This window comes from Podarcis gaigeae (assembly GCF_964106915.1).
Source record: "Podarcis gaigeae genome assembly, chromosome: 2".
NCBI lineage: Eukaryota > Metazoa > Chordata > Lepidosauria > Squamata > Lacertidae > Podarcis > Podarcis gaigeae.
The window spans coordinates 77,429,004-77,456,379 of NC_139679.1; the positions used below are offsets into that span (position 1 = coordinate 77,429,004).

General features: G+C 38.9%; 2 protein-coding genes across 6 annotated transcripts in view; one reads left to right on the forward strand and one right to left on the reverse strand.

Annotated features, from left to right (window-relative positions):
* Positions 1-17,703, forward strand: part of IPPK (inositol-pentakisphosphate 2-kinase) — a 35,694-nt gene extending 17,991 nt beyond the window's left edge. For all 4 annotated transcript variants that reach the window (XM_083726824.1, XM_083726825.1, XM_083726826.1 and 1 more), the window contains 9 exons: positions 1,910-2,022; positions 2,998-3,087; positions 3,914-3,972; positions 4,451-4,523; positions 6,972-7,251; positions 8,746-8,896; positions 10,571-10,673; positions 13,186-13,265; positions 14,645-17,703. In XM_083726824.1, the coding sequence (XP_083582950.1) occupies positions 1,910-2,022; positions 2,998-3,087; positions 3,914-3,972; positions 4,451-4,523; positions 6,972-7,251; positions 8,746-8,896; positions 10,571-10,673; positions 13,186-13,265; positions 14,645-14,870 (1,175 nt within the window). In that variant the 3' untranslated portion in view covers positions 14,871-17,703. The remainder of the gene's footprint in view (positions 1-1,909; positions 2,023-2,997; positions 3,088-3,913; positions 3,973-4,450; positions 4,524-6,971; positions 7,252-8,745; positions 8,897-10,570; positions 10,674-13,185; positions 13,266-14,644) is intronic.
* CENPP (centromere protein P) overlaps positions 17,676-27,376 on the reverse strand; it is a 165,977-nt gene continuing 156,276 nt past the window's right edge. For both annotated transcript variants that reach the window (XM_083726869.1, XM_083726870.1), the window contains exons 7-9: positions 22,668-22,747; positions 21,584-21,675; positions 17,676-17,839 (exon numbers count right to left, since the gene is read on the reverse strand). In XM_083726869.1, the coding sequence (XP_083582995.1) occupies positions 17,721-17,839; positions 21,584-21,675; positions 22,668-22,747 (291 nt within the window). In that variant the 3' untranslated portion in view covers positions 17,676-17,720. The remainder of the gene's footprint in view (positions 17,840-21,583; positions 21,676-22,667; positions 22,748-27,376) is intronic.

Consider the following 27,376-nt stretch of genomic DNA (forward strand, 5'->3'; position numbering starts at 1 on the left):
GTTAAAACTATGCATGTTGAATGTTATAAAACACTCTGGCTAGAAAATAGCTTATGCTCTATTTATAACTGCACTTGACTGAACTTTCTCTGGCATTTATGTTGCTTTGGAGAAGGGACACAAAACAAAGTTATTGACCTCTTGTAGTAAACTTCATGGAGGCTTTTGACAGAATAATGTTGCCTGCAATTTTATTCTACCCTTCCTTCCTCCAAAGAACTCAGAGCAGCACTTGTAGCCTCAACAATTACTCTGAGGTAGGTTAAAGCTGTTTGTGCCTCATAGTCAGCAGCGACTTAATGTGGGTTTCCCATGTTGAAGCCCAGAAGCTTAGCCATGGTACCACATTGATTCTTTGGTCGGTTTAAAAGATTTGCTGAACTGCCTCTGGCCTTACTGTCCTGTAGTTAATGTACAGTGGTACCTTGGGTTAAGTACTTAATTCGCTCCAGAGGACTGTTCTTAACCTGAAGCACCACTTTAGCTAATGGGGCCTCCTGCTGCCACGCCGCTGGAGCACAATTTATGTTCTCATCCTGAAGCAAAGTTCTTAACCCGAGGTACTATTTCTGGGTTAGCAGAGTGTGTAACCTGAAGCGTATGTAACCTGAAGCATATGTAAATCGAGGTACCACTGTAGTTCTTTCTAAGTAGTAGTTGCTTTTGCAGCGTCTTGTACAAAGATGTTAATAGATTATGCTTTTAGTCTAAAGATTGTATATAATTCTGGACTTCAAAGAGATCTTTCTGTGTTTATGGAAAATTTTACAAAATAGTTTCCAGTTGTGCGAATAACTTAATGGAAGTCCTGTTTTATTAGTGCGTAGCTGGTAAAAATCAGAACCTCTTAGATGTTGTATGATGCAAACATTTGTAGTAAGTGTAATCACACCAGCTAAGTGCTTTGAAAATGCAGGGTTTGCTGGACCACTTAAGCAATGGAACCATGCCTCAAGATTGTTCGTCCTGCTTCACACATATGACATCCTCTCTGGAATAAATCCACAAAATCCAGTTTGTCCTTGCATTTGAAGTGTCCTGCTAGCTTACTGTGGCTGTCAAGTTGTCTGTGCACAGCAGCATTGGTGCTACATCATGCTTGATGTAGCAGTTCTTTTTGCCTGAATGACTGTGGCACCTTGTGTCTCCCACTACATGTTTATGGGGTCTGCCTTTCTTGCACTTACTTCAGGAGACATGAGTAAAGAGTGATACTTAATTTTGCTTCTGAAGAAGATGGGATTGGGAGAGAATGGCTTTTTCTAAAAGTATTTTTGATGCCTGCTAGAGGGGTGGACTGTAATGAATTAAAGAGGCAGGTTGTTTGGGTGAAATGCAAAGTGTTCTTGCTCTTATATAGGTGAAAACATGCTTGGAGATCCCTTTTACTCAAATTTTTGAATGTTTGGCTTGACTGTGCTGGTTCACAAAAGCCACATCAAAGGTGTTTTCTGCTTAAACTCCCAAACATTTGGTGTAGTTCTTCTATTGGTCGGTTTTATTACACTTATAGGGGCACTTCCTTTGAAGTCCAGAGTAGCTTACACTTGGGCTCTAAGGCAGCTTCACATCCAAGTACTGACTAGAATTTTAAGGCACGCTTATGTTAAGCAGTGGAACAACATTGTGTGATTTCAGTATATTCACGAAGGTAAATGAAGCAGGAGTATCTCCTGCATGCAGGCGAAGCAGTGTAATGTGGGTTCCTGTCTATTTTCTTTTTACTTATTGCATTTCATGATGGATACAGATGTGGGAGAGACTATTTCTGGAAAAATCTTCTACAGTGTAATGTAAGAGAACATTTCCTCTTAAAGGTGGTGAACTGATGGCTGTGAGTTTATTTGTATTGTCCATAACACTTCAGCACTGAACATGGATGCAAACAGTTATTTCTTTTTATCCACAGAGTCTCGCTGTGATAAAGACATGGATGCTCTTAGTGGTTATGCTATGTGCCTTCCTAACCTTACTAGGCTACATGTTGTTGAACATCGACCAATACTTTGTGTAGAGATTAAGGTGAGTCTGTCAGGATTTAAAAAGCAAAAAATAACAAAAAAAACCCCTCAACTTTGAACAGCCCCATTCGCCTGGCAGCTGGTCTGTCAAGAAAAATGTGTCTCATTTTAAATTCTTGGAGCCAAGGCCTGTTCTTGTATACTCACTTTTTGTTTAGTAATAACTAGTTGCTGAGAGTATAAGCCCCTGTTTCTTTGGTCTTGCCACCCCTTCAACTCCCTGTGGAGCTATTTTGCTGGAAATTATGGGCCCCAAAGTACTTTGAATGTGAACAGTCCGAATTCTGTGTCACCATTAGAGGTACAGTGAAGAGGTGATTTGATATAATGGGTGAAACATTTTATACCAGCCAGTTGTTTAACTTTGTATAAACATTTGAACCTGTAGAATTAGAAGCTTAGAGCAAAAATAATAGTAATAAATAATACAGACTGTTTTCCCTCATGCTGAGAGTTGCTCTTGTCACAAAGGAGATAGGAACAGACAACAGGACTACAGAGAATGATTTTGTATTTCTATTTGATAATGCAAAAGATATGTATAAATGACCTCTTCTCATATGTTAATTTTTTGGCATTTATGCAAATTTAAATAATTTACAAACCTGAAAACTGAACAGTTAACACGTAACTCTTTCTAAAAACTACCAGTTATGCGTTGGATTGGTTAAATGTTAGTTTAATTGAGATGTTTTACAAGTATTGAGGGAGATACTGCTTTGGGATGTATCAGAAATCATTAATGTTGCCCTTCTCTATATTAATCAGAGAGCATGAAGAGAGATAATCCTGATGCTCTCATTTATCTGGGGTGGTGCGAATATATACACTTCTACCAAAACTTATTTATGGAGAAAGGCTAGATCCAGAGAGAAAGACACTTCAAATATCATTTTAGACCCCCTCGCCCAAATAGTGCATTTTAAATACAAAGTGTGCTAATACTTTTAATATATTTAAATATTTATTCTTGCAGCCGAAATGTGGCTTCCTCCCTTTCTCCAGTCATGTTTCACAGGAGATAAAGCACAAAGTATGTCGTTACTGCATGCATCAACATCTAAAGGTAATGTCTTATCTACAAGACCCCCCCCCCCCTTTGGTTAGTAAAATGATAGAACTAACATTCCATCTTGGGCACAGTCCACCAAACAAGAACTATTGAAATTGTGCCTATTGCTTGCTTTACTGAAACATATTTTAAGGAGATTAGTACTTGCATATAATTTTGTTTTGTCTAAGGAATAAGTAAAGTACCATTCTTAGTTGAGCATTTTTGGGTGTAATTTGTAATTGAGAACTGGGATACCCCAGAGCATGAGACTCTTAATCTCAGGGTTGTGGGTTCAAGTCCCATGTTGGGTGAAAGGTTCCTGCACTGCACCAGGTTGGACTAGATTACCCTTGTGGCATCTTCCAACTCTACACTTCTATGAATCTTAGAATGCCTTTATGATAAAAAATATATGAAAAAACTTATTTAACCCACTGTGTCTTCATCAAAAAGCATTAGTGTAACTTCTTATGTTCCTTGACATACTGTTTTCATTGAGAAACATATAGATTTATGTGGAGGAGAATTTCCACATCAGCATGGAGCTGTCTGCACTTGCAAAAATGCTATACATTACAGTGAAACTAGAGGCGGAATGCTTTTGTTAGAGAAAACAAAAGACAAGTAACTGCTAGCTGATAAAATCTTAACATTTAACAGGTGATGTTATATGACAAATAACATGTGGACACCACTGAAGTTTAAATTGCATGAGCTACTTGTATATTTGAGATCCTAAAGGTTCTACGGGTGTAATGCTTGTTGCAGATGTTTTCTAGAAAATGTGAATACATAGTTGGGATCTCCCCTTGTACTCATAAATAATGTGTTTTAACAGGTAGCAAAAGGAAAGTGGAAACGGCAAAGTAAATATTGTCCTCTGGATCTCTTCTCAGGGTGAGAGCTGTTACGTTTTTATGAATGCTTTGTGTTAGGTTTGTATCACTACCATTAATACTACTTATTTACTGTTACTTTATTTATTTTTAAATTTCTGTATTGCTTTGTATTTTTAATAAAAATCTTTTCAATTTTGTGTAGGGTCAGGTGCTATAGGTGCTGAATGAAAGGCAAGGACAGTATTCCTAGCTTGAGAATCTTCTCTGTTAGAGAAAAAAGGGTGGGTTCTGGTGGAGATATCAAAGGGGCAAGTAATGTGGCAATGGCAGTTACGGGCAAGTGTAAATGCGGCTTCAGAAAGACCTTGCTGAAGAAGGAGGTCTTGAAGATGATGCCCAAGCATTAGAGGCAGGTTTCTTGAGAATGAAGGTTAGGAAGGAAATATTGAGTACAGATTAGAGGCAGCAAGAGTGTTTTAGTGTTTGCCTCTAATCTTTTCTTCATTTTAAATAGTCCAATGTGGTTTTCCTTTTAGAAATAAACAGCGAATGCACTTTGCCTTGAGAAGTCTGCTACAGGAAGCACAGAATAACTTAAAAATATTTAAGGTAAGGTGCACTGGAAATTGCAATAAGTTTTTGTTCTTCACCATGTCTGTTGCCCCCTTGTTAGTATGCTTTACTGGGTGACCAGCTGCTAGTCTCACAGACTTAAATACAACAAGGTCAGTCTTTACTGGATAAAAATTGGATACATATTGATGCATATAGAAACAAAGTTATTTATTTATTTCATTTCCTAAAATAAAAAAATCTGTAGAGATAGGCAAGGAAATGGAGGAAGTGCAAATATGGTTATGTAAAGTTGAATTGAAGTGTGAAACTACTGCCTGTTGCTGTCAAAGAGGACATAGAGGCTTATTTTTGATCTTAGTACTAAGTACCACAGTACCAATATTTGCAATGTCAGCTACAAAGATCATATGATGAGAAAGCTCTGTTATCATATGAATTCCAGTGACTGACATGTTGGTGTGTTTACTCAAAATGATCTTATTAGCCAAATTCAAAGGCCTGTTGGGATTAATTAGACCTGAGGGCTAAAGGTTCTGCTGTATTAAGCCATATTTTAGCATTTGGCTTGCACACTTTTGAGATGTGCTACAAGGTGTTTGGAAGTGTTTACTTCTTGTTTAGATTGACTGCAACTTGCCCTGTCTAAACATGGTCCAACTGGCTTAATCTTTCCTATAGTTAGCTAAAATGACCTGCTTCAAACATGTTTTATAAAGCTGCTTTATTTCAGTTAACCATAGTCAAGATTAACCACAGTTTAGGGTTCAGGCAACTTGTAAACTGGTTAATATAAAACAAAAGAACTTGCTGATTTCATGACTGAATAGCTGTGCAGTGTGATCCCAAGGGTTGCTCACTCAGCTTTATTATTGCAGTGCCAGCTATAGATAAGCATTGCATTTCAACACAAGCACGGACTGTCCTCCCAAGTCTCCTCGGTTTCTGTGATGGTTCTTTTGGTGAATCCTACCACAACAGAGACCATGGGAGTCATAATCTTCTGATTGTTCTGTCAGTGGAAGCATTTCAGCTAGCCAGATGAAATGGTTCTCCATCTCCCCCACCCTGCATACTGTTCTGGGGATTATCCCAACCTCCAGAGCCAATTTTTTTGGGGGGGGGGGGATGTACTGGGGAGGAGAGGGTAAACACCCATTGTGTAAGCGTATGTCCTCATTAGGTGTATCCCGCCTGCTTTCTCATTTTTTAGCCCTGTATTAGCCAAATTCAACAGGATCTTTCCTTCCTAGTGGCATTCAGATAAGGTGTGTGGTGAACATAAGGAATTGTTCTATAAAGGAAGTCTTTATCTAGCACTTAATCTCATTATAAACCAAAATAGCAAACTTGACTAGTTCTACACCAGTACATAGCTGTACATACTCTGTGTTTTAAAAGTGCAGAGTCTGCTCCATGAAAAGCTTAATTCTAGAAACTGCAAAAGTTCATAAGCAAATGTTTCTGTTTTGCATTACTTGTTCCACTTTAAACTGAAATAGTGAGAATTCTGAAATCTGCACCTGCATGGCACAGTTGTGGATTAATGGCATACATGAGCCCTGTCTCCCTCTGCTGACTGTCTTTAGTTTTTGATGGTACTGTTAGTAATTTGATCTGTTCAGTGGTGAGCCTGTATGTTAGCACAATGATCAAATAATGTTTTGAACAAACCTTGCCTTTATTAATTTGTTAATATGCTTTGTACCGATTTATTAGATAATTCTGAAGAAAGGAAAACGAGAGGAAAAAGACTTGCTTGCTAAATATACATGGCTAAACTAATTCACTGAAGTCAGTGGGTGTCTTTATCTAATTTGTTTTTAAGTTGTGTTCTGTGTCAATAACTTCATTTGTTTAAGTATCTTTTTTCCTGTCAGAGGCTAAGCTTCTTCCTCATGACTTATAATTAGTAGTATCCCACTTAGCAATTGAATAAGCTCCTTGTTTTAACTTAGGTTTGTATTTTGGCCTTCTTCCAGAGAGCTGAGGCTGGAACTATGCTTGGCAGTAGTTCTAGGTCTGAGAAACCAGGTTGCTGCTTAGCTCTTGAAAAAGTGGCAGTGGAGACTGAAATTTGGAAGAGGAAAGCAGCAGCATGGCTTCTTAGTCTCTAGCTAAAGTTTGCAGATGTGTTTGCTCCTTCCTTTGCCTGCTGCTTTCCCTTGCCAAATCACACCTTTCTCCTGCCACACTTCAATCTGGCTACCCAGATTGTTCCCAGACTTGATCTGCTGCTGTACATTTAGTTCACAACCTGACAATATCTCTGTGAGGTAGGAGAAGTGTCCCCTTATGCAAGGTTATTTAGTGGGCTTCACAGCTGAGCAGGATTCAGTCCTTAGCTTCCCACTTTGAAACCCAGTTTTCCAAGCCACAAAAGCACAGGACATACAAGCATGCAGTGTCTGTTACTCCATACATTTTGCTAATATGAAAAAATAAAATTTTAGATGTATGACTTCTTTTTCCTTCCTGTTACAGAATGGTGAACTAATTTATGGTTGTAAAGATAATGAGGACGCTCTCTCTGATTTGAATGAACTTGCTTGCCACCTGAAGCCTTTTTTCTTTCCTTCAAATGGCCTGGTCAATGGAACTCATTGTACACGGACAGTTCTGAAAGAATTAATCCATGTAATAACAATGGCTCTACTGAGTAGCACAGATGCCTGCAAAGCAGGCGATATGAAGACAGTTCCCTCCTCACAAGGAAGGAGTTTCTGTGAAGCTAGTGCTTTCAGTAAAGAAATAGCAAGAAATGGTAAGCAATTTCTGAGTTTCATCTGCCCATCTAGAATTCAAATGATAAAATACTGTACAGCAAGATATGCATTGCTGTCAGTGTGGTTGCTACTGGGTTGAACTGTAAGTAATCTCTGTCTAATCTGGGTTTTCTGGCTTCCCAATAATGTACTTAGCTTTTAAATCAGAAAATCTGCTATGCTTCCGACCTTCAGGAAAGCATACAAGTATGAGTCTAGATGTGCATATGCTTCCCCACTGTGTCTGCATAATATACTTAAAAGTATGTGAATAAATCAATTACTTTAGTAATCATTTTTCAGAATGCATTGATAAAATGATGGTCTGCACTGTAATTTTCAAGTTGTCTATTTGCTGCAAAGCCCTGTGTGTTTCACATGTATATTGCAGAGTTTTCAAGAGATTTTTCAGTGTAGAAAACGCAAAGCTAATTCTGGGCATCCCACTTCTTCAGACTTGTAGAACTTGCATATTTTGTTTCTGTAGGCCTATGATGTTGCTTTTAGAGCTGTAGTTAATAGAATATTTCAGCAGCTTCTGCATTTCCCCTCCTTGCCATGGACTGCTTGAAAATTGATGAGGGCGGGATTCAACTAATGAGTCCTGACAGCAGAAGCCTGTGCAATAACTTCTGCTTGTGCATTGGGGCTTTACCCCTCTCCTCCCACTGTGCCTCCCTAAATTATCTCATGAGGTTGTAGGAAAACCTCCAGAACAGCATGTGGTGGGAGATAAGGAGTACTTGCCCTAATGAAACAATCAACATAGAGCAACATTGAAATTTTGAGAAATAAAAGTGGCAATAAAAACACAATTAAAAATCAATATGAATACTGAATGCACTGTACGTGCTGTTCACAATTGCTGCTCCTGCTGTTCTTCATGGCCACACTTGTAGACCACCTGAATGAAGCTTGCAGACCAATGATGGTCTGTGGACCATAGTTTGGGAACCCCCAGAATATGGCATTAAAATCTACACTGTGTAAAATGTGTCTTTTATACAAAACTTAGATTTGCAAAGATGTGCATGATTAAAAAACAATTAAATCAGTTTGGTGAAGTTTTTCTTCTGAATAACCTGAGGGTGGGAAACTGGGTATTTTCAAAATGTGCTAAGATAATATTTCTTCTTAGGATTGACTCTCAAATATTGTACAACTTGAGGCCTTGACATTTAAAAATGTATGCCATTTGCAATAGTATTAACATATCACCATAAATCTTCCCTCAATATTGGGAGCAGTAAAGGACTTATATTTCTCTGTTGTTTTGGAAATGTCCTTTCTAACTAGAGCTGAACATTGAATTACAGTGCCCCATTGTTTCCTTTTTTGAACTGGGGGTACAAATCTGGCTTTTGTTTTGAAATAAGTAAATTGGGCATGGTTAATCTCCCCTGCTCCATAACTTTGCTTTTGTTAGTTGTGAGCAGAGAGGTTTGTATATATATTTTTGTCAAACCAGTTTTGAAAACATACTTTCCTTTCAGGCAAAAATAAAATGGAGACCTCTGGCTTGCCCAAAGAATGTCTCCTCTACAAAACACTCCAGGCTCAGATGCTGGATATGCTGGATATTGAGGGTGTATATCCTTTGTACAACAGAGTGGAGCAATACTTGGAAGAGTTTCCCAAAGAGAGGTAAGATTTCATGGCACCAGTTTTTAACTTGTCAAGTGGAATGGAGTAGAGCTTAGTGAAGCTCACTGAGCAATGTGGAAGATTGTTCTCAAAGGCTCATTAAGGTTTCTTTAAAACTCGGAGGGCCTGTTCAGATACTGGGGATTAGGGCTTGCGGGAAGATGCTGCATTTATTTGACCCTTCAGATCTACCAGTTTAAGAAAACAATGATGTCATTCTATGAACAGCTCTGAGTCGTAATATACAGCTTAGCTTAGCGTCTTGAGTAAAGAAGGTGGTCTGTAATATTACAACCTCTGCATAAATCCAGACGTTATACTGCAGAAATTACCCACAGTTCACTGACCCAAATGCCACACTACCAATATTGTTAGGACCTGCCCTTCTTTCATACCACATTGGATAAAGGACTCCTGTCACAAAATAGCTTTTTTGACAGTTCTTGTTTTTATTTACACAGCTTTTCTTTAACACAGTAATAGTTATTCACTTTCTGTGTTGGGAAAAGAAAGACAGTAATGGGCTGGTTCTCATAAAATGCACACTCCTCCTCTGTTGAGAAGTGGATCTACCAACAATATTGCAGTGTGGCATTTGAGTTAGTGACATATGGATTATTTCTGCAGTTCTGGAATATAACATTTGGACTGATGCAGAGGTTGTAATATTCTTTTCTGCCAATATTACTTTTGGTTTCAAAGAATATAACATATAACATAGTGTTATATGTGAACCAGGAGTCTTGGTTTAAAACAAACAATGGTATCTGATAAACAAGCCAACTTCAAACTGGGGATGGCGTTTTCTACTAACCATTGCTTATTTTAAACCAGGATTCCTGGTTCACACAACACTAAGCTCAGTTTCTTTGAACCTGAAATTAAACTCAGTGGAAGTGGACATTGTTCAGGTTCACCCACACAGCACTACATGCAGGGGTGGGGGAACCTGTCTGCTTCCAGACAACTCCCATTATCCCCTGACCATTGGCCATGTTGGCTTGGGGTGATGGGAGTTGGAAGTGGAACATCTGGAGGGCCATAGGTTCCTCACCTCTGGGGACTAAACCAAAATTTAATGGTAAATGCAAGCCAGTGGATTCTGCTCACATTAGGAATTAAAGAGAGACTTCTGCATTGTTAGGGACTTGCTTCTTTCTAAGTCAGTGTAGACCCAAAAAACAAGAGTGTTGCTAAATATTTATATACTGAATTTCTTATTTCAAAAAGTACACACAAAGTACACACAAATGGACTGACAAGTTGGTCTGGACTATGAAGAGCATCTTGCAGCAGTACAAAAACACTTTAAAATAGACATGACAGACTAGACGGAACCCTGAACAAAAGCACTTGGCTCTGCAACATTTTTATTTCCGGTTCTATTTCAAAAGCAAAAGACTAGAATGTTACTTTGGAGATGCCTTGTTTCTGCAATATTAGTTCCATTGCTCATCTCTTGTGATTTTAGACAAAGGTCACTAGAGGGTGCAACAGCCTCACTTGTTAAAAACACATTTTTTTGAGCAGCTAGATGTACGGTAAGAAAACAGCAGCTGAAACAAATTTGGTGCAATTGTTTAATGATACACAAATATAGTATAATCTGCAATACAGTTATGTAATTCTAGTTTTTGACCTGTTCTCTAATTGTTCCCCCCCCCCTTTTTAAAGGAATGTGTTACAGATAGATGGGCCTTATAATGAATCATTCTATGAGAAGCTACTAGATATCTCAACTGAAGATGATGGAACAGTAGCATATGCACTGACAAAGGCAAGGATCCGAAGTTCCTTCTTATTAATTATTTGTAGATGCCATTTTCAGATAATTATTATACTTGCATATGTTCTGAACAGTTGCTGAAGAAAGAGAGGCTAGGGCCTAGCATAGCAGAAGATCTACATCTAAGTCCTAATGCCAGCTTCTCTGTTGGGAAGCAGGGGAAGATGGGGTTCCTGCTGCAGACAGCCTCCCTCCCTTCCAGGCCACCTAGTACCAACTACTCTGTGAAGAAGATACAAGGAGGAGACAGACACCAGATGCCTGCTCCAGACGCACTCATTTTGTTTGGCTTTTTACATATCAATTTGCATTTCATACAAGTTGTAAGCTGTTCTGAGGACTCCTGTTGAAAAGGAGGGTATACATCTAGTAAATAAATACATTTCTGAACATAAGGGCAATGTAGGAAAGTTGTGATATGCCAGATCAGGCTGTTTGTCCATCTATTCCATTGATGTCTCATCTGACCGGTGGTTTATCTCCAGAGTATCAGGCAGGAGTCTTCCCTGTTATCTGCTACCTTATTCCTTTTATTGAAGATGCCAGGGATTGAACCTCCATCTTTCAGTATGCATAGCATGTGGTCTACCACCAAGTTATGATCTTTCTAGACTGAACATAGATTCAGCCTGGTAGTGAGAAGGAACATCTCTTTGGAAGCCTCTTTATGAGGCCTCCCTCCTCAGGACTTAGGATGATCCGAGGCAGCAGGTACTTGTGAAATGTAGTTCCCCAAGGCATCTGTGCCCATGGTTTGAACTAGAATTCCAAGGCCTTCTGATGGGTAAGGTGTAGTGGTAGCGTTCAAGTTACCAGACAATGATTCACTTGCTCAGATAACAGTCCAAACTGGAGGAAAACATCTGAGACAAATCATGCTTAGTTTTATAATACAGATGAGGTAAGTACAATTTTTGGTGACACCACTAATTACTATGCAGATTTTGCTAATGTTACCGTATATTAAGACCAGCTTTGCATGGAAGGCATTGCCTTACTTTGAACCAATTTTAAGTAAAAATAAGTTTATTCTTATTGCACTCCCAATTCAGTTTGTATTAACAATACAAGTCCTTTGCCTCTGTACACCTGGTCAAAGGGAACAGGAAATGGTTTCTTTCTTTTAGTAAGTAAAATGCTGGTGTTAATAGCCACCACCCAATCATTTCACTCTGCATTAGAAGTGGAACAGGGCTTCATCTGACCTTGCCACGTATCGGGGCTGATGCGATTGACGCAACCTGAGTGCTTTCTCCCGTATTGCCCCTGGAACCGATGAAGCCATCCACCTATGCTTGAATTCTTTATGTGCTTACTTGACTCAGAAGTGATGGATCACAGCATCATTTGTGTGCTATATAAATAGAGACTAACATTCTAATTGGACACTCCTGTGGCAGGAAATGGAAGGCAATTTTGAGCAATCCCCCACACTACCCCTGCCGTCTCTGCACTACCTTTCACATTGTTCCAGGGAATACTCTGACTCTCCAGAGCTTGTTTTCATTCAGCATAGGTTGCTGCAGGTGGGAGGAATTGGTGTCAAAAATTGCCCCTTCCCCTTGTGTCAGTGGGAGCCTCCAGTTAGCAAAGTTCGGCCAAAGATAAGTCTGGAGCCGGCACATGTTAAAGCTCTAATAAGGCTCCAGGTGTAAGTACTGCTTTAATTTTTTTTGTTTTATGATTTGGTTTTATTAGCAACTTTGAGGAAAAGTGGTGTATTAATGTTGAGAATAAAATTGTCTGCTAAATGTGTTGGCTGATATTTCTCTGCTGGTTACTAGTGTTGTAGGCTCCAACATGTGGCTCAGTAGAACAGAGGTAGGATTGTAATGTTGTCAATTAATTGGTTACTTGACTACTTGGAGTACAGTGAAATATCCCATGAAGTCAATGTACCTATACCCGTGTGGCCTACCAGTGGCATAATTTGACAACAGCATGAATACAATCTGATTTTTGCTTGATCAAATTCCCAAACATATATAAATGTACAGGATTGTGTAGAGGAACATAAGACCCATTCATGTGGGTAAGGGACAGCCTCTTCCATCCATGCAGAGTTGGTGTCTGACCAGGGGAAGGCTTGCAAGCATAGGTCTCTCTCTATGTATATGTTTCCATGCAGACTGCATGGAAGCTTACACATCGGCTTCATTGGCTTAATGTAGGGGCTAGGGCCAGCAGCATGCCCTGCTTCCTAATAACTACTTAGATTCCTCTTCCTTGATTAATACAAGAAAGGGACTCTCTCATACCTCAGATAATATATGGGTACAATCAACAGTGGCAAAATCATATCAACTGGCAAAATTGAAATGGGGGCAGACCCTTGCAGTATTTATCTATGTATACAGGAGGCCAAGATTTATACTGTTGTTTTGCCACACAATACAGACAATAAAGATGTAAGAGGCTGGCTTGCTTTTGTGATTGGCTGAGTCACCATTATAATTCTTAAGTAATTGTCTGTTAGATGAGTCCTGTCTTAATTTTGTTGCAGGTTCAGCAGTACAGAGTTGCAATGACAGCAAAGGACTGCTCCATTATGATTGCCCTCTCACCTTGCCAGCAGGATGAATGGTAAGATGATCTAGAATGTTATGCATGCTTCTTGGAGGTTCTCTGTCTGCACTCTTCAGAATGATCAGTATACATTGAAGTTAACGCTGCTTTGGTTCAAATTTTATTGTCCATTGATCATAATTTAAGCTCCAAACCCCATTCAACTAAAAGCATGCAAAAGTGATGATGCCTATGACAGCCTTTATTGAAAAGGCTAGTAATCTATTTTTTAGATGTCTTAATAGTACACATAGCTTGGTCAAGAGGTTCATGACATATTAGAATGCTTGGGGTGACACCCATATGTACTGGCCGATGGGCACTTCTTCCCTTGAGGGGAACTCCTTCATTTTGCCCCTTGCTCTGTCAGCATTGGCCAGTCATTGATAAATATGTCTGCTACATTCTAACTCTGCAAAGTTCTGAATATCTCTAGAAAGGCTCTGGTTTTAATTTAAAATATAATTATGGTAGTTACATTGAAATTTATATATATTTTCAGTTAGGGAAACAGTTAAAACATATAAATAGGGGTTCTTCTGGAAAACCTTGTGTGCACATCTATCAATCACTTAAAGAACTTTACTCAACTCAAATTTACCAGCATAGCTTCTGCTCCCTGCTCCTATGCCAGTAAGGGAATAATGGTAAAGTCTTTGTCCCATGAGGATGGGAGTCTCATATTGTGGTTAGCACAGATCTGTAACTGCACAGATGATGCACCTTCCAAGGGACTAGCCATTAATGCTGGTTTCTATCTGCAGTGTCAGGGGCACATAAATGAATGGAATACTTGACACATTCCTGTACTGGTATGGTAGCACCAGAATGAATGACTTTACTTACCAGGGAATCTTAGAGAAATGCCTCATGGGACCACAGCTATATTATTTACATATCAGAACAAAATTTGTGTAACAGGGCATACTGCTATATTAACTTCTATGCAGAGCTTTATTTCTTCAGATTTAAGACCTAAATGTCTTGGTTTAGGGAAATGATTACTAATACTATATATTCTCCCTGTGTTATAACTGATGCAATATAATCTGGTGAAAATGGTGACTTAAATTCAAGTAAGCAGATTGCTAACATCTCAGTGCAGTTCATTTTTATGGCAGTGTTGGTGGTATAACAATTTAGGGATGCTTGGCATAAACTGAGGTGGAAAATGATCAACATGATCAACTAAATTTTCATTCCACCACATTTTGGACTGGAAAAGCTGTATCTTATTTAAGACCACAGCTACTTCAAAAATGCAGCATCAGCTGAAGCTGGTCATGATTAGGTAATGGGTAAACTTTTTCATGTGTAGAAGATTTTTAAAAGTCTATTAATGTCATACTTTTTTCTTGGGGCAAGAAGTAACTTTTCTTTTTAAATTCAAACTACAGTGCAGTGCAGAGGCCACTGGTTTTAACTTCTAAATCAAGATTCACCTTTTCCGTCTCCGTCTTGGACCTAGACCTTAAGCCATATGAAAGCATTCACCATCAGTACAAACTTGATAGGAAGATAGTAAACTTCTATTTGAAGAACACACAGGCCAAAGACGACTCGGTGATGTCAAATCTCTTGAAAGAAAATGAAGACTGCACACTACTTCTCCATAAAATGTAACTGGCTAAATATTTATCAAACACAGAATGGGAATAATTAAGTTATGTTGGTTTTCTATTATTTTCAGTTGTGCTTTAAATTTATCTGCCTTTCAGAAACACAGAATACCACTCAGACTACCTTGAAGGAATGTATTTATGGTAAAAGAGTTAGACAGACATATGCACCCTACAAACCCTTAGTAAACTGGTTGCTTGGAAAGTAGTTAAGTTTGAATCAAATGACTACTGTATGAAGCAGAGAAGTGAGTGTCTTGAATTTAATTCTTCAGTGCAGGGAACCAGTGTTCCTATGAGGTTTGCAGATGAAACTTTGCAAACAATAGTATGTGAACTGCTGAATAGCACTTGCTCAAATTAATTGTAAAAGTGAACCAGCTCCTATTTAAAGTAGTTATTAAGCTGGAGAGTGGATATATGGTGCTGCCTAGGTTTTCAGCTTGAATCTTAATATTTTTTAGTCTTGTGACAAAATATGAGTTTGGTTGTTTCCAAAAATGGTATTGTAGTGGCCATTCTAAAAAAGCGATTGGAATACATTCAAGTAAACTTACAAAACAAAGGAAACTTAATGATATAGAGAAAAACAGCCTTATCAAACTAAACCAGCTCTTCCTTACTCAAATAGGTGTTGCTTTTAAAAGTTCACTAGAACGATTTAATTATGAAGCTTTTTCAAATGGTCCAGTGTTAACACAATTACATTCAATTGTCCCCCCGATATTCTTAACTCCATGTAAAATAACTATACATGTGCCTCATTTATATACAGAAACCTTCCAGTAAAGCAAGCCATCCTGTGTTTTGCTGCTGTGGGAAGCATTTGTGAAGTTAAAGAGTGGCTTTATTATCCCTGCCCATGAGTGATAAGTTTTGTACTTAATATTTTGTTGATTTCCCCCTTCTACATTAAACACCTGCAACTCTCCCAGAGCTGGGTAAAATAAAGTCATTGCTAATTGAGATGTTCCTCAAAGTGAACTCTATGAATTAGAAACTTACCTCACATTAGTTATTAGTTAGCAAGGAGCATTTTCTCTAGAAGTGCCTGTGCATGATTATTACTGTCTCTTGCCCTATCTTGCATACAGATAATAGGATATATGCCTCAGGTTTGGCAGGCTGCAGGGCTCATCTGCTCAGACTCTTTTCCCACTGTGCTGTGCAATGGCAATAGGCTTCTCTTATTGTATAGGAATATTACTGTTCTTATTCTGGCTGTGTGACTTGAGCCTCTGAATTCAAAATGCTGGAAAGGCGAGTCATGTCATGGGCTTTTTGTAGAACAGGAGAAACTTTCATAGGGGTTGCCTGGTGTCAAGATACTTGAAGTGGGTGAAGGCTATCTGTGAGAAACCCAGATTTTAAGCTGCTTTAGCCATTCAAAAATTAGTATCTGTATTTAACTGTAGACATTTATGTTCTAACTGACATTTTGTGTGTGTCATCAGTGATCCAGTTTATTCATTGTTTTTAAGGTGCAGTATCTATCCCTAAAAATCTAAAAGAATACTCTTGCCATTACCAATTAAGCTGCTACAGTTAACATTAAATATAATGGTAACATTTCAAAACTTGTATAATTTGAATACTTGTTCTCATCTTACACAGAACATGATTTTGTTAGTGTCTCGTCATTCCCATTACTTCTAAAAACTGTCTTGTGATAGCTGTACAGCTTATTTATAAGATGTGGTTATATAGAGGTTACAGACCTCAATTCACAGGATGTCAAGGAGCCCAACTGCAGGTTAAGGCATTTATCTAGAATAAGACCTATAACTAGGTTGAAGTTAGTAAACTGCTATGCCTAATGGTTGGTTACAGTCAGTACTGAAATTTGTTAGCTGACTGAAGTGTCAGGTAATATCTTATATCAGGTTTCCTCTTGGTATGTAAAGGTTCTGCAAGGAAGACTGTCATTCCCATATTCCTGAAGCAATAAGCAAAACAAGGCAATGGCACAAATAGATGTGCAGCAATGCTTATTTGATTTTGCATATTCTGGTCAGAACTAACTGATCAGAAGTAGGTAAAATTCTACATTTATAATCTAGGGCCAGGGAGTCAAGTGAGTTAAATTGCTGTTTAAGGGGTTTGCTTGAGGACTAGGTTCCACGTTTTGAGAACAGCTACAAAGCTTGCTTTTATGCAAATACTGTTGCGGCACTCAAAAAGAGCAGGGAGACCTTTGAAATGGTTGTGCTACTTAACTTGGAAAGCAAAAAAACAGCAAGTACATGGGATAAGTTGTATGTGGGTCAATGATCTTGACCTTGCTATTTTCATTATAAGCAATCCTGGGACTAAAAATAAATAGGTTACATTTTGTAAATTGTAGCTATGCCTTCTGATCCATTGTAAATTAAAATTTCACAATTCTATTTTATGAAAGGTTTGATAAACCTGGTTTTGCCTTTAATCACTGATGGAGGAAAGAAGCAGTTGCGTTACTGAGTGAAGTTTTTTGCATCTTGAAACTTCTTTTCATTTAACTTTTCAGTGTCATTTCTAATCTAAGAATCTGTTACATATACAGCTGTGAACAGAAACTGTCACTTTTAATAAACTTGAGTTTACCAGGTCGATCTGAAGAGGTTCTAGGAAATGCTATTGAAAGGGGGGGGGAGAAACCACTTCAATTCAGAAAGTTAACTTTTTAAAAATAAAATTCCCTTATCTATTTGGCATTTTGTATTTAAAATGGCTGTATTTATTTGTCATGATGATTTATATATATATGTGCCATAATTGTACAGATAGCATGTTTTATGGGTTTGATTTCTAAATGAAAAATAACTTAATGTTTATATTCAATAAACTATAGATGCATATTTTATTGTCCTGGTATTCATTTATCATTGCAAAGTGACTTGATCAGTGTTTCAATGCATGCTTGTATTCCAAGCACATGTAGTAGACTTCTGAAGCAGTACGGAGCATCTGATGCAAACTTGTTAGCTTCCACCACTGTAAGAGGAAAAAAATGGAGTTAACAATTCACTTTAAATACTATAATGACTTGAAATGGTCTAGCACTGCAATTTTGAATGAGGTCCAGAATTTATGCATTCATCTGTATTTAGGAAGAAAATACTTTTTTACATTAGCAGTATACAACCCATTTCTACCTCTGTGTCATTAGGATTTGTACTGTTTCTCAGGTGTGGATAAACTAAGCCTGGCTATGTACTTTTAGTTGCCTACTGGATTACCTATAAGGGGAGGTAGATGGTGGGAGTGCATTCCTGTTATTTCCCTAGAAGTCTGAAGTTTTTGATTATGCTGGTTATGCTACCCTTTGCAAACTGGGAGATGGGCTTGGAAGGATATTTTGGTTTGGTGGCTTGGATACTTTCTTGAAGGTAGGCTCCCTAAAGAAAAGGGGGGGACACTAGAACTATCAGTTCTACCCCAACTGCACAGGCCTATAGGTACACTAAATATATATAGTCTGCTCTCAACATCTGGCATGTCTATCACTGTATATATCTTTGTCCTATTCTAAGCTTTGGTAAGCTTTGGTAGTTTTAAAGACACTTTGCCTCCACACTCAAGAATGTGGCTTGAGTGTAAGATAATAAATAGATGAACTAGGTATGCCGTACGAAGTTGCATAGTAGCCTCACAGGGTGAATCAATCCCTGGCTTCTGTATATTACCCCAGGATGGTTTAAATTTTAATTTCCTGATAATGATTTTCAGTGTAAAGTTTGCAGTCCAAAATCGATGTAGGGGGCATCTAACGGATAACCAATAGGATGCATGCCATATCATAATTATCTAATTATAACTTGCCAACTGTTGCAAACATTTAATATTTATAATTTGTATTGCCTCTGTGGCTTTGCCAAACTGCCTAAGGAGCAACACTGCCAGAATTTTCACAGAAGAAAAAGGAAAATGAGGTGTTGAAGACAGGAAATCTTGGGCATCTGGCTAAAGAAAATGGTAGTGGCTGAAAATCAATAGCAGGTCTAAAGAAATTGAGTGGAGAAAAGATGATCTCCCTGTCCCCCCCACTTCTTTTCCATCATTTCCTCACTCCAATGGGGATGAATGAAACCGCCCCCCCCCACTGATCTACATGGGCTGTGTGGGTGCGTGTTCTTGCTTTAGGGTCTGACTCCACCCACAGCTAAAATGCAGCCCCCAAGAGCTATCCAACCTGAAAAGGGGTCATAACTTGGTTAGATGCTTGAACGGGCTGCTGCTTAAAACAAGCAAAATTAGATCAGTTACTTTTTTATAAAAATAATAAATGTATAATGGAAATTGCAGATATTAATAGCCAAGTTGTAATAAGGGGCAACCATAAACTCTTGAAATGTGTGTTCATTATTTGCCATCTCTGAAATTTCTTGTCAGATTGGCTAGTCTCTGTGTCACAGAGATTCCACTCCTTCAATACAGGAGATTTATAATTAATATTTTTGCTCTTCTGGATAAATGCCAAACAAACTTGATGTTTAGTTCACACTACTCAATACCAATATTCAAGCATTTCTAAATTTGGGGACAATTCAAACTAAATATGGAGAAAATCAGCTATTGGTTGAAAGTAATTAAACCCTGTAGGTCTTGAATTTCTGTTTATGTAGGAAGTTTGGCAAGATGAAGAGAGCCTATACTGAGTGAATTGAAAACTTGCAACCCAGTATCTCCCTCCCCCATTAGTTGTAAGTTGATAGGTAATGAATGAGACAATTATCCTTTACAATTCTTTACTAAAAATCAGACTTTCAAAAGGGGTTTCAGGTCCCCAGCCTTACATTCTCAGTTGAAAATACTGAAACAGAGAAGTAAACTGGTTATTTGGTGGCTTAAATAATTTCCTTCTTGGACTACCTCCCTAAACTGTGTAGTATTATAGTGGATCCAGTGGAGATTACTCCCCTTAAACAAGAAAGTCACAAATGAAGCAGTAGTCAAGGCTTCATGCGTACTACTATTTTGATCTGATAGCCTACAGGGAATAATAAGGGCCAAGAAGCAGGAGGAAAGTAGCTGAACATCACATACCAACTGAACTAGCCAGCAAAGTCTTTGTAGGCATTTAATAAACAGATGCGGATTTTGTTGAACTACATATTATATGCAAGTGTGACATACTAAACCCATTGGGGGCTTCATTAAACTAAACTGAGCTAATCTCAGCAAGCTGCAGCTTGGGGCAGAGAAACAGGAAGGGTGTGTGTGTGTGTGTGTCTCCAAGATGCTTTTTCTTTGCAGAGAAAAGGCTAAATAAGTTGCTTTCTATTTAAAACAAATCGAACGAGGACTTTCTTCTTGTTATTAATATGTATTGTGTAGTTTGTCTTTAAGTGCTGCCAAAAGAATACTGTTATCAAGACAATGAATGTTTTGCAGGATGTACTTTCAGGAATGCAAAGCAAGAAGACTTTCAGAAAGAGAATGAAGCTGGAATTACCGTATTTTTCCTTCTATAACACGCAGATTTTTTCTTCTAAAAAGGAAGGGGAAATGTCTGTGCGTGTTATAGAGCGAATGTGTGGTCCCTGGAGCCGAAAAATCATGCAAAAATCAAATCGCACGCTGCACGGAGAAGCGAAACCTGAAAAGAGGAAGCGGCTGCTTTCCTGCATTCTGCCTCAGGGTCTTACTGCCCACCCTCCTCTGTTTCGTTGCTGTGTTTGCTGAAACGGAACAAAGAGCAGGGAAAGCCCCTCCCCTCCAGGCAAGCTCCGGTGCTGCTGGGGGAGAGGGAGAGAGGGGGGGGAAGGGAGAGAGAGAGGGGGGGAGGGAGAGAGAGGGGGGGAGGGAGGGAGGGAGGGAGGGAGGGAGGGAGGGAGAGAGAGAGAGAGAGAGAGAGAGAGAGAGAGAGAGAGAGATGGATGGCTGTCTTGGGTGGGGGGAAACTTTTGCCTTTCTTTCCTCCCTCCCGTTAAATCCCTCTCCTGCATTCTTAGCCAGCTGCTTCTCTGCACACCCCTCTAATGTCCCTTCTTTGTTTTTCCTTCTCTCCCCACTTAAAATGTGGTTACAAAGCATGGATCCTCAGGATCCTTGCATCGGGTCACCCCAAATTCACCATCAGATCACATAGCATGTCCATGGCTACAGCCTGCCCCCCCAAAATCACGCACCCACTGTTGCCTGGGGCTGCAATGGTGCAAAAATGTGGTTAAAAAGCATGGATCCACAGGAATTCTCAGGATTTTGGCATTGGGTCACCCCAAATTCACCATCAGATCACATAGCATGTCCATGGCTACAGCCTGCCCCCCCCAAATCACATACCCACTGTTGCCTGGGGCTGCAATGGTGCAAAAACGTGGTTACAAACCATGGATCCACATGGATCCTCAGGATCTTTGCATTGGGTCAGCCCAAATTCACCATCAGAGCACATAGCATGTCCATGGCTACAGCCTGCCCCCCAAAAATCACGCACCCACTGTTGCCTGGGGCTGCAATGGTGCAAAAACGTGGTTACAAACCATGGATGCACAGGGATTCTCATGATTTTTGCATTGGGTCAGCCCAAATTCACCATCAGATCACATGTCTGTGGCCACAGCATGAAGCACAAAAATGATACATCCACTGTTTCATTCAGAATGTTTTTTCCCTTGTTTTCCTCCTCTAAAAACGATGTGCGTGTTATGGTCAGGTGCGTGTTATAGAGCGAAAAATACGGTAAATGGTTGGAACAAGGAAAGAAATACTTTATACAGTACTGTGTAAGCATACCTGACATTGGTATTTTGTGGAGGAGATCCAAGACTGGTGTAACTTTTCCTTCTTCGTCTACATATATCTTCCAAACAATCATTAACTCAAGTCTATAAAAGGCAAATGATATTAAATGTCAGAGCTTCAGAGGTCAAATTCTGTATTGCAAAAAACTCTGCAGTTAGCAAATACACACTACTAGGCGTATGTATACCTGCTGCTGCAGAATTTCTGATGCTAAGGAAGAATGTTATTTTGCTCTTAAGTCTTTTTCAGCCTTTTCTCTTTGGGCTGCTGCTTTCAGAGGCAGGAAAACCCTACAGTTACCCCTTCAAGAGACGTGCCTGGTACCAATTGTGTAGTTGCTAAGCACACTTTTGTACACCAGGACTACCACCTCATCCATATCCTGCTAAGGCACATTAATGCTGGGCAAGGTCAGTTGCAATGAAAGCAATTTCCTATTCCAAGACTTACCTACCTATTGCAATTTATTAATGTAAAGGAAGGTTGGCTCATAGGAGAAGTGCACTATGGAATATGGAAGGGCACTTACAATGACTGAGTTATCAAACAAAATAATGAAGGGTGCGTACTTTCTGGTACTAGACTTTTATCATGGCCTTGAGGCCTTTATAAGAAATGCTAGAAATTGTAAATCCACTTTGCGGATTTCAACATCTTTTTAGCGAAGACTATGAACCAAATCATTACTTTACTTTCAAATGTTGAAGCAGGTAAAGTTATGAAACTCACCTTAGTCTGCATTTTGAAGAAATGCATTTTGCAGATTCTAAAGAGATTTTATTTTGAGAAATTTCCCCTGCTAAAATATGTGTTCCTGCTCAATCAATAATATTTCTATTGCCATCAGTTTCAAATACAGCAAATTGTGTCATCATGTTTCAATACTGTGAACCTTTGAAAAACTACCACCACTATGTCCATTATGTCAGTTTCTATGCAGTTGCTGCCTTGGCCTCCTTTGGAAGGAAGGAAAGGCTGTAAACAGAATAAATAAATAAATAAATTCCACTTATAATTTATAACTATGACCATTCATCAAAAACTTTCATTAATGTGTATCATAAAGCTTCCTTACCCAGGAAGGTTAGCACTTCTTAAGATCATGTAATCTCCAGATGATCCTTCGGGAAGTACTACAACATCAGGATACTTGTTCTATTAAATGTAAAAAAAGACAATACTATAACCAGTCTGTAAAGATATTAATAGGTACAATCCTACTGATAAACCAAATATTAGTTATAGCCTGACTGCCCCCCCCCAGGAAGTATACATGAGTTGAGATTCAATATGAAGTAATATTGAGTAGACTCTGGACACTGATGATGATCCAACAATTCTGATTTTCAGGTAATTATTATACTTGCATATGTTCTGAACAGTTGCTGAAGAAAGAGAGGCTAGGGCCTAGCATAGCAGAAGATCTACATCTAAGTCCTAATGCCAGCTTCTCTGTTGGGAGGCAGGGGAAGATGGGGTTCCTGCTGCAGACAGCCTCCCTACCTTCCAGGCCACCTAGTACCAACTACCCTGTGAAGAAGATACAAGGAGGAGACAGACACCAGATGCCTGCTCCAGACGCACTCATTTTGTTTGGCTTTTTACATATCAATTTGCATTTCATAAAAGTTGTGAGCTGTTCTGAGGACTCCAGTTGAAAAGGAGTTATTTACATCTAGTAAATAAATACAATTCTGAACATAAGTGCAATGTAGGAAAGTTGTGATATGCCAGCTTAGACTGCTTGTCCATCTATTCCATTACTGTTTCATCTGACTGGTGGTTTATCTCCAGAGTATCAGGCAGGAGTCTTCCCTGTTATCTGCTGCCTTATTCCTTTTATTGAAGATGCCAGGAAATGAACCTGCATCTTTCAGTTTGCATAGCATGTGGTCTACCACCAAGTTATGATCTTTCTAGACTTCTAGACTGAACATAGATTCAGCCTGGTAGTGAGAAGGAACATCTCTTTGGAAGCCTCTTTATGAGGCCTCCCTCTCCAGGACTTAGGATGATCCAAGGCAGCAGGTATTTGGGAAATGTAGTTCCCCAAGGCATCTGTGCCCATGGTTTGAACTAGAATTCCAAGGCCTTCTGATGGGTAAGGTGTAGTGTGCACGGATGATGATACTACAATTGTGATTGCACAAAAGACCACTTGAAGAAAAGTTCTTATGGGTTGGACATAATGAGACAAGGTGATTTTTTGCCAGTGCCTCGTGCAACCCTCTGGTATGGCCTCTCCACAACCCTCTGTAGCAGGTTTTAGTTGGGCATTGGGGGCTGTAGGGAAATTGGCAAATATGGCCTCCCCACTTTTCCTCCAACAGAGTTGTTCAGTTAGTGGATTTCCACTCTCACCAAGTCTGGATTTAACAATATAAAAACAACTATCTGACTTTAAGATCCTGTTTAGGGAAGTTTTTAATGTTTGATGTTGTCGCTTTTTTATTAATATTCTGTTGGGAGCCGCCCAGAGTGGGTGGGGTATGTATGTATAAATAAATAAATATTACCATACACCCACATTCACTGGGAAAAAAGTCCAAGTACAGCAGACTGTTTCTGCTATGATAAAAAAACACCTTTCCATTATTATTTATTTTGTGTCCAATAATAGGAAGCAAATACTTCTACAGGGAACTTTATATGAGTGTCATGAAACGAATTCTCATATAATTACTTGTTTGTGCTTTAGATCACTTTCAGTTTACCATGCTTGCAGAGAACTTTGAATTGCATCCTTTTTTTTACACTGTACAGTACTTGGATTTATATCCTGATCATATAAACAAATATAAACAAACAAACTGAAGTGATCACTGGAGCTATTATTCCTGAGTAACTGCTGCATTAATAAGCATGATCTAAGCTGAAGATCCTCAAATTGCTATGATGTGTTTACAAAAAAACCAACCCACATTACAAACAAACAAACAAACAAACAAACAAACAAACCAACAAACAAACCACTTTCTTTCTGCTTGATATTTGGCTGGTTTACAGAGTAAGAAATCTTGTGAAATGTGAAAAGAAACTAGTTTAAATTAGTTTACACAGATCAAAGCAGGAAGAGAATAAATGGTAGTGATAAAGGGTCAGGATGTTTCTTTGAAGTGCACTGGAGACAAATCATTTTGCAAGATCCTATCTACATCTGGCAAACATAAATGGCTACCACATGCTCCCTTTTATTGTTGCTTGGGAATACAATACATTAAACTGTGATCTCAGTGTAATGTGCGGACCTTGCTGCTGGAATCCATATGAACAAGAAAAACAAAAGATCTTGCACTGAACTGAGTAGTGACAAGAGATTTATTACAAAAAAGGCAGATAATTAGTATGGTATTTTACTACAGTGAGAAAAGCATGGAAGATTATGATGCAAAATTATGATGCTCAGTACCTAGGCCCAGGGAAGTCCACCCTTCCCTCTTCCCAATAAAACACAGCAAACTGCAGTATGCATATGATTTTGTGACATATTCAAATTGTGGTTACCTAAGTCAGCAGATTTGGGTCAGGATCTAGAGGTGTTTATGTACTGGACTTTTCCAGTACATGAGGAGTTTCCTCCTCGGCAGAGTCTTCTATAGAACCCCCCGTGTTTGGAATTTGCTTACAGAAACTTCCACTGACAACACAGACTATTTTTGCAAAGGCTGTAGGCAAATAAAATGCTAGACTTCCTCAAACAATGAATATAAAAAGAAGGGTTTTCTCAAATGTTTTCCAACCTTAACTTGAATGGTCAGCAACTGAGCTGGCAAAGGAAGGTGAAGGGCAGACAAAGAAAGGGAACCCACAGCAACCCACAATGGTTTTCTCATGGTTATTTTCAGAAATCTTATTCCAGTACGGAACAAACTGGATGGTTAAAGAAAAGAACAAGGATCAAAGGAAGGAAAGAAGGATAGCATTTTTCTTTGGCTGGTATCTCAGCTGAGGGCCTGTAGTCAACCACTGAATAAGTCCTGCTGGACCAAGCTGTTTTTTATCTTGTATTTTATTCTGTGAACTTCCCTGAGATCTTTTGATGAAGGGCTGTATATTTTCCCCCTTCAGACCTTGTTTCCTTCCTCTGCCCCCCAATGCTATCTGAGGTTCTACCGCCCTAACAAAAGCCTGCCCCCTAACAAAAATCCTGGCCACGCCCATGCCCCCTCCCAGTCCTACTGGTAGAAAGGTAGCTATTTAAATGTTTTCTTTGTAAATTATGACTGGTAGCCACTGGTAGCCTTATCCTCCATGAATTTGCCTAAATCTCTTTTAAAGCCATTCAGGTTGATGTAAATCATAACATATTTAAGACTGAATTCCACAGTAACAGTGCACTGTATTTCCTGTTATCTGTCCTGAAACTTCCAACATACAGCTTCACTGGATGACCTCAGCTTCTGCTATCATGAAAGACTGAAAACTTCTATGTACTTTTTCACAGCATTCCTTATTGTCTTTTTTCATTTCTTTTGTCAAAGTTTGTATTTATTTTTATTCCCTACATTTAGACAAAACTTTTATTTTTCAAAGGAAGCCTTATTGTGCCCAGATAGCTCCCTTTACTCTTTGTGGCCCTGGTCTGCAGTATACATTCTAGCTGAGTAGAGTATCTAGCAAGAATTACAGAGAAATTTGACCTGCTTCACTTTCCCTTTCAGCTTCCTTCTTACCAATCCCGTCATTTTTGGGAAGCTTCCTTTTCTGAACTCAAAAGTTACTGGACTTCCTTGGCAATTTCCCCACATAAATATGTGTTGAACTTGATAGCACTGGGGTCATTATTAGTTTAATAGCACTTACATCTCACACCAAGTCCTGGGCATAAGCCATAAATAACTAAAAACCTAGCTACAGCTTTCAGACATTGGTTACTTTGGATGATTTTTGCAACTTCAACTTCCTTGACACGTTCCTAAGACAAAGGAAATGGATTCCCCAACAAAAAGATCTAGAATATTCACAGGGTATTTTTCAACAGAGACAGAGATTCACATGTTGACAACCTCCATTCTTAGAAGTCCTGGATAAAAAAATATGATTGTCTTAGGATTTCCTCACAGGAATGGAAAAACTTTCATATCCAAGGTGAAATGCAATCACTCATCTTTTTAATGTTTCTACACCTTTGGGAGATAACAAAGAAATATCTGTAGTCCACATTTGATGAAACACAATTGAAGATTTCCAATAAGACACATGTTTCAGTTTAGCACACAGACAAACCCAGCTGTGGTATGCATATTTGTTCCAAACAACTTTTGAAACTGTCAGTTTTGAGAGAGATCCTGCCCTTTTAAGGTCTGCATAGAAGGGAGACTTCTATGATGTCCATCTTTATCCATCACTGCAAGTTGATGGGAAGACCTGTACCTAGTGAAGTTCTCCTGTCAGCATAGAAAATGTGATTCTGAAAGAAGACATATCAGTCATTGCAACACTGTAGTTGGAAAAGCCACTCCTAGATGCTTTTAGGTCTCGGCCTGGACAACCTACCCAGAGCTTGTTCCAGATCTCATGTAACTGTCCTCAATTTCTTGTTCCCTTTCAGAAGATGCCATACAGTCTGCAGAAGCTGCATATTGATATGACACCTATCTCTTCTCACCTACCTTCCACTAGCTGCTGTTGAGACAATAATACTATTGAGCAACAACTAATTTAACTTATTGCTAATTTAACTTATTAGGCTCTGGCTCTTAAACTCCTGGATGCTCTAGGAACACCTAGCTATAAAAATAATGTTCTAAACATTTTGCTAGTGCCAGGAGAAAGCATTTTCAG